General features: G+C 33.2%; 1 protein-coding gene across 3 annotated transcripts; it reads right to left on the bottom strand.

Moving 5' to 3' along the window:
- Positions 1–858: 858 nt before the first annotated feature.
- On the bottom strand, positions 859–7,218 carry LOC110032917 (synaptotagmin-3-like). 3 transcript variants are annotated; one of them, XM_020736706.1, is made up of 13 exons: positions 7,166–7,218; positions 6,835–7,003; positions 6,212–6,310; positions 4,626–4,676; positions 4,402–4,525; positions 3,211–3,329; positions 3,016–3,117; positions 2,849–2,923; positions 2,616–2,692; positions 2,121–2,370; positions 1,649–2,008; positions 1,248–1,376; positions 859–1,159 (listed from the first exon to the last, which is right to left on the bottom strand). In XM_020736706.1, exons 2-13 carry the CDS (start codon positions 6,946–6,948, stop codon positions 1,031–1,033), a joined length of 1,629 nt encoding a protein of 542 aa, XP_020592365.1. In that variant the 5' UTR covers positions 6,949–7,003; positions 7,166–7,218; the 3' UTR covers positions 859–1,030. The 3 variants fall into 3 exon arrangements, with proteins under 3 accessions (XP_020592365.1, XP_020592366.1, XP_020592364.1); XM_020736707.1 differs by lacking the exon at positions 7,166–7,218 and adding an exon at positions 7,114–7,147; XM_020736705.1 differs by lacking the exon at positions 7,166–7,218 and having other exon boundaries at positions 6,835–7,102.
- Between the last annotated feature and the right edge of the window lie 274 nt (positions 7,219–7,492).

Raw genomic sequence — 7,492 nt, 5'->3', positions numbered from 1 at the left:
AGATCTGCAATGCTATATGAATGTTGGCCTTTAAAAGAGAAGCATAATAATAAGTTAAGTGTTGCCGAGATGAGAATGATTAGGTGGATGAGTGGCTTTACACTTAGAGACAAAATACGAAATGAATATATCCGTGATAGGGTTGGTGTAGCTCCTGTGATGAACAAAATTAGAGAAAGTCGTCTTAGATGGTTTGGTCACATTAAACCTCGACCATCTGATGATCTGATTAGGAGAGTAGATGTTTTAGATTCAACTTGTGTTAAGAAAGGCAGAGGTAGACCTAGGAAGACTTGGGCTTATTGTATTAAAAATGATCTTAATTTACTAGAACTAAATGAAAATATGACACTAAATAGGACGCAATGGAGAAAAAGGATTCATGTAGCCGACCCCACGTAGTGGGATTAAGGCTTTGTTGTTGTTGTTGTTGTTGTTGTGTAAACAACACCTCAATCTAATTAGAAAAAAAAAAGTGAGTTTTGAATTCTACCAATACATTCAAATTTCCCTTAAAATGATTCAAAATAAATACTGAAATCCAAATCATTTTTTTTCTTAAAACATTTCTATCCACATCCAAATACATGAGTCCTAAGAGAATAATTTGGGCTTTACTCTTGAACCCTAAACTTTATTAATTCCTCAATTTTCATCTATATGACCTTAATGTCTAAATAATCACTATTAGCAACTAAACTAATTCATACTTAAATACCCTTAAAACTACTAAACAGGAGATATATCCAATCCATCACCTCTGGAATATATTTTCTTCATTATTACAGATCATATATCTCCAGCACAAACAATCAATAAACAAGGAGAATTCATTCCAACTGACAAAAAATGGACTTGATAATAGTTTCTACAGCCATTATGATAATCATACAGACCTCAAATATGTGGTTCAAAAAAATATTTTTTTTAATTGAATACAAAATGGTATAGAAATTTATAAAATGTTATATATACTCCACTGTCAAGTAGAATTCAAGTGAAAAATTTACAGTACCTTTAACCGGATTGTTCAGACAGTGCTCCATGTGAGTTCAACGTGAATCACACCATTCTTGGAGTTTATGAGATGAAATTTCTCATTGATTCGACCATTATTGATAACATCTGCGAGCTTAAGATCGACATGTCCCAGAGATTCCTGCAGAGCAAACAAAGCATTTCAAAATTCGAGTAATTTGGATTGCAAAAAGCTCCAAAAGTATGAGCGAAGTTTCAATCTTTCCAACCTTGCCATAAAAATTAAAGCCCCTTCTCTTGCTAATGACTTCAATGTGAATGAAATCATTGACTGGTGGCTCCTCTAACATGAACTGAAAGCCTTCATTCCACCTTGGATCCCTGCTTCTCTTAACGGCCTAATATAAATATAACAAAAATTAAACAAAAATGAAAATAATAGCTATGTAAATACATAAAAATTCTTTAACATCACACCAAAAATACCACCATTACTATCCTTCTAAAAGTGAAGTACTCCTTTTCATGCATAGGTTATAAGTGTAAATATCAAACTAGGTGTGAGAAATGTAGAAATGCAAATATATAAGGATTGTATGGCATGTATGTAAATTTCTTTAATAAATAATATATGACTAGAGGATATTGAACAGAAGTAATGAATTTTTACCTTCGTCTTCTTAGTTTCTCCTCTAAAAAGAATTACTGCATAGGGATTGTTGTGATGCTTCCCCTCAACATGTTCAGCACTTTCAATATTTACAGAAAGAACCCCACTACCAGATGTGCTATCTAGCGAATAACTTCTTGCCAGTCCACTGAGCTTTCGTTCACCACCTAAAACTCCACTAAATTCTTCTCTAAACGGTTCAAAAGTCAATTCTAGCACAAGTTTCCCTCTATCCTTCTTATTATGGGGGTCATTTGGGTTCATGTTCTTCAAAAGATCAAGAGTAATTTCCTTCATTTCATGAGGAACGAGTGAGCTCAGTGGCACAACCTGCATGCCCAATTTATCATGTGCTTTAACCTGCATTAAACGAAAACACAAATTATAGAGCGCACGTTGAAGGATAACTAAAGTTGGAACTGATATATTATGCAGTCAAAGCCATATTCGACCCTAATGTTTGGAGCTAAACCTTTTCCCAGTCATACAGATGTAGCTGAAGAACTTGGGTTTGAGGATCTTTCACAATAAACTTGAAATTTTCGTACCATTCAGGATTCAGATTGCTCATCTTTACAGAGGTTTTCTTTGAGGGCAGTCTATCCTCACTCAAACTCAGTTTGACATAAGGATCAGATTTACCAAGAATGTCCATCTTTAGGAGATTAATTGCGCGCACAACCTTTACATGCAATATGCCAACAGGTTTCTTGGTGGCTAAACTGCAATAAAAGGACCGGAAGTCAATAAAAATATGTATGTCAGATCATAGACAGCATTTGCTGCGACTGGTTTGGAATAGAAAAATTAAGGAACTTGTTGAGATTCAATTATACTGTCCAAGAAAAACAGTAACGATTATTGCAGAAGAGGCTTATATTAAGTTTAAAAAATAACAAGGATTTCACCAAAAAAATAGAATATATGACATGCAAACCCAAACATAGCTTTAATTACAGAATATAACCTGAGATTATCCAGTATTGGTATTTCCATATCATTAGGCCAATGGTACAGATTTGAGATTTCAGATGCAATCTTATCCTAAAAGCAATATCATAGAGATTATAGTCAGTTCCTACTCCAACTTTGAACTGTATTAAGACTTAAAGCATTGTTATTAAATCATTTCAAAATTCTACAAAGATTGCATGTTTTCCAGATAATTTATGCTGAATAATGTAAGTTTAAAGTTAAAACCTGAGCAAAGCGATATAAAATAGGAATAGCCATGATGTCTGCGCCAAGTAGTTTGAGCCCAAAGTCAACAAAAGGCTACAATCATAATGTAGGACTGTCAACAATTGAATGTAATAATCTTATACAAGTTATAATGAAAGAGCAAAACAATTCAAATTAGTAATTACCTTTTCAACCAAAGAAACAATTATACTTGCAAAGCATGGGAAGCTCGAAACTAGCGGCTTTAGAGTAATTCGAGGGGCCAAGAATGTTTGTAAATCCAACAACTGTGGAAATATATGGTGTTCAGGCTGCATGAGTTGCAAGCAGTAACAAATAAAATTAATTATCACTAGCTATTATCTGGTGTGAATTCTCACTTGCACTGTAAATTTAAAAGACAAAAGCTTCAGAGATACGGTGACGCTGCAGTTGCCAGCCCATCTAACCCTTGGCTCAATAACTAGTTCATTTTCTTGAGTCTCTATAACTTTAATACCTGTTGGAATGTAGAATCAGACATCAGATTGAAATTCTTACTCGGGTTCCCTAAAAGGAAAATGAAAGAGAAAGTGTCAAAATAGTCATCTGACTATTTGCATGAGGATATTTTAGTCTCAGAGTCTATAGTTTCAATTTAGTTTCTAGACTCTTTTAATAAGGGTCGAAATGGTTCCTAAATAATTCCCATAGATGACTATGTTAGCCCCAATTTAATGAGTTTGGAGACTAATTTGGTATTTTTATAGGTTTTGGGACTAAATTGACCTCATGTAAACAGTCAGGCGACTATTTTGACAGTTGGAAATGAAGTATTTAGACATTCAACAGTATTCATATAAGAAGCCCAACCCAGAGAAGCTCCCGGTAAGAGAAAAATAACAATTTCATCTCAGCAAGATTACTACTAACTAGATTAACCAATATTAAGAATAAGAAAATTGAAACAGAGATTAAATTACCTGTACAGTTCAATCTCAGCCATTAAACTTTAACAAATTATGTACAGCTGAAACAAACTCTCAGCAATTGTATGCATTAAGGATGAATGGAATACAGAAAATTCTATCTACCAACTATCTCCATTATTTCCTTATCTCATTCTAATTCCCTGCTAATAAAGTTTTCACATCCGTATATCTTATAAATCAAAACCCCTTACTCATCATGAATAACCTCTCACCCTACCAACTATTTCACTATAGCAAACTACATACACTCATCTCAATACCATTAGTTGCCAATTCTTTCCATGGCTACCTCCTACAAACAAACCAGCCCCCAAATACACCAGCTACATTTTTTAGGTTAATGTGTCCTCAAAAAAAAGGCTACAAATGCATTAATCCCCTCACAAACTACATTAGATACGAAGTTTTTAACCTTGGGGGTGAGAACTAGCCATATAGTATTTGTATATTAATATATTTTTTAACTATGTTGTGAGACTAAATTGAATCCTCTTAAGCTCACATGTATCACTTCAAAAATAGACATGCTTAACATCACAAAGCAAACAATAAATATTTCATTCTATACCAGGGATAAGAGTTGGGGTGATGAAGACACACCATGAATCATAGGAGGAAAACTGCCAAGTGTAAGGTCATCAAAATCAATGGATTCTATGCAATACTTCCCAATGTATTGGTCGAATATGGGTCTCAATGTGACTCTAATTGTATTGCATATCCCCTGTTCATAGAAGAGACAAGGAAAGCAGTTAACGATGCAGTCAAAGAAAATAATGTCACTTGATAGCTAAAAAATAAAAAAAACGCAATAGGTGAGCAACCTTGTTTAAGTAGGGCCACATGTCAAAGAGAAACTTGTTCATCCAATCAACCTGCGCAAATCACATAATATAAAGATCATTAATTTTGCCTATAAAAACAACTAATGTTTCAAAATATAAGCAAAATGAACTTCAAAAACAAACTTTTTAAGCTTTGCAATTTTTTATAATGAAATTATTCACTCTTTTGGTCGCCTATTAGGTGTTAAATTCAAAAGAATCTCAACGAAATATCCACGTAGTTATTTCTTTCTTTTTCATTTTGTATCTCATTGATTGTGTCATTCATCACATTGGAAAATATCATTTGGTATGATAGAACAAAAAAATGTTTAATTCATTGATTTTTCTTTTTTGGAAAATTTTTATTTCAAAGGCATAATGATAGGTTATTGTTAAGTATGTGAGCATCACAATGCGTGATTATGCAATTTAAATACTAAAAGTTAGTACAAAAATAACCATCTTAACATTTATAGAAAGAAAATAAAATCAAACGATCTAAATTTTTTCCTTGAAATAAGAATAAAATCTAAGATATTAAATTGTTGGCACAAGGCAGAATGAGACAACTCAAAATTTGGATTATCGCTCAAAGCATAACAGTGATGTAGTTCAACAAACGAGAGTGAATCAGCAAATTGAAAATCCCATCAAATGGATCATGAAATGACAATTGTGAATATAAAAAATCATATGTTCAAAATTCTTACATATCTTGAAGTTGCTGGGGAATTTCCCATGAATATCGTAACACCTAAATAAAATTTACTTCACAATATCTTGCAGAGTTCACAAAAGCACAAATTTTTTTTGAGATAAGTGACATTTATGTGTAATAATTTAAATCATTCATGTAAATGATTAAATTTGCTAACCATGATCTGCTAACTTGACCATGTGGACAAAAAAAAATTGACTTTCATTGAAGTTATAGAGGGTAGAACCTGCTATCCTACTGTTTAAATCATACAATTTATAAGAATATATAATTCATCAGAATAATTTTAAATTGCTATCAGTTAATTACCATAGATAGATCAATCCACCACATTTCCACTATAAAAAGGCCAAAAAAACAAAAAAAAAAACATACAGTCCAACTATAGGCAATCTTTGCCCTGAAATAATCCAAAAAAGCATCATAACAAGGTTTTTTTAAAAACAAAAAATTTCAACAACAATTTCATTATAAGCAAGTCAAAAGTCATATAACATTTGTCATGAAATGCAATCCAGAAAGCAGGATAAAACTGTTATATAATTTTTCTTACTTTTACCAAAACAATTTGTCTATTTTTTTCCTCAAGGGAATCATAATTGTTCCAAGTTAATGCGCTCAAACTCTCACCTCCATGGTGCGAGCAGAGATCCTCCATAATGGTGCCATGGAGTCATGACCATTGCCACAAAATAAAACCATTGCATCAAGATAATAATAATAACAGAAAATAAAATAAATAATACCCAATCCAAGATGAGCACCATAATCATAAAAAAGGTGAGACACAAGCCTGCTGGTGCTTGAATATTGGCATAAAAGCCAAAATATCAATTATGTAAAACAAATAAAGAGTAAAAATTACTCTGTCATAGTCAGGATTCTTCAACCAAGCTGGAATCTCCGGTAGGACTTTATGCAAGCTCTTTGAATCTAGCTCAATCAGAGGTCTAACAATGGGTTCCTGCCAAAAGCACATATAACAACACCTTCATCATCCACAAAGTTCTAAATTGCACTAATTATTACTATCATGAAGATCAGATGGCCAAATTCATATACAATAAAGAAATTTGATGCAAAAAAAAAAAAAAAAAAAATTATACAAATAAAAAATTGACGCAGTTTCAAAATTACCTTGAACATCCAAATAAATCAAGAACAGAAGTATCATTAGGAAGAACATAACTGTTATGTGAGAGACATGGAAGCATAGATAAAAAACAAACGAAAACCCATGCACAATTCGAATAAAATCAGCTCAATCACAAACAGAAGAACGCCACCCCCGAGACATCAAAACCCCGTTTAGCTTCATCCACGGCTCCAACAACCAGAATCAACACAAATACCTTTACTAAATCAAAAAACAAAACCCCAGAACCTTGATTTCCTTCACATTCCCCTTCAAAATAAACTTGCCCATATCCACATGTATCAAAAGAGAAGGAGAAAGGAAAACAGGAATAGAAAAACAAAGAAAGAAACCTTAACGTCCTTGCGCTCGTTGTAGAAGATGAAGATGAAGTATCCGATCAAGAGCCCGATCGGTATTCCGAAGCCGAACCCAATGAGTTCCAAGAAAGTACCCACAAAACCCATCAGCTCTGAGCTGCCTATGCATCGAATCCACGATCAATACAAGAGATGATCGAACCTAAAATGGAGGGAAAGGAGAAGAAGACGATTCAGAAACTGGAGAACCAGCTAGACCATCGACTGCAAAACGAAAAACTCCCATCGTTCAAGAAGGAGAAATCTTAGCACAATAAATAAATACGAAATAGAAGTCCGGGAAGAACCGCCAGCATGATGGAACCTGCCATTTTGAAACGACTAAGTTTCAGCTGAATCACGAAAATGCCACTGGGCTACATCGTAATTGACGAGTCCATCTCTAATTTTCAATATATTTATTTATTTTTTATTAGCTGTTTTATTTTCACATATAAATAATTTAATATGATAAATAACTTAGTCCTGGAGGCAATATGGAGAGCAACAAAATTGCATCTGCTGTGGATTGTTATGTACAGCTGTGGTTGACCAATTCATGGGGAGAACATCCCAATGAAAATATAAATATAGATATAAATTATAAGAAATATTTTAATTCTTATGTATTTTGTGATTTGACAACTCTAAT

Source organism: Phalaenopsis equestris, unplaced genomic scaffold, assembly GCF_001263595.1.
Source record: "Phalaenopsis equestris unplaced genomic scaffold, ASM126359v1 Scaffold001057, whole genome shotgun sequence".
NCBI classification, from domain to species: domain Eukaryota; kingdom Viridiplantae; phylum Streptophyta; class Magnoliopsida; order Asparagales; family Orchidaceae; genus Phalaenopsis; species Phalaenopsis equestris.
Note: the sequence above shows the minus strand (reverse complement) of the source record. Positions and strands in the feature narration are given on the sequence as shown.

Excerpts from the sequence above, each read along its gene's own strand:
- LOC110032917 (XM_020736706.1), bottom strand. The coding sequence starts at position 6,948 with ATGGGTTTTGTGGGTACTTTCTTGGAACTCATTGGGTTCGGCTTCGGA. Across the intron at positions 4,526-4,625 it reads TGTGGCCCTACTTAAACAAG|GGGATATGCAATACAATTAG; the intron begins GTTGCTCACCTA and ends TTCTATGAACAG. Across the intron at positions 2,009-2,120 it reads ATCTGTATGACTGGGAAAAG|GTTAAAGCACATGATAAATT; the intron begins GTTTAGCTCCAA and ends CGTTTAATGCAG.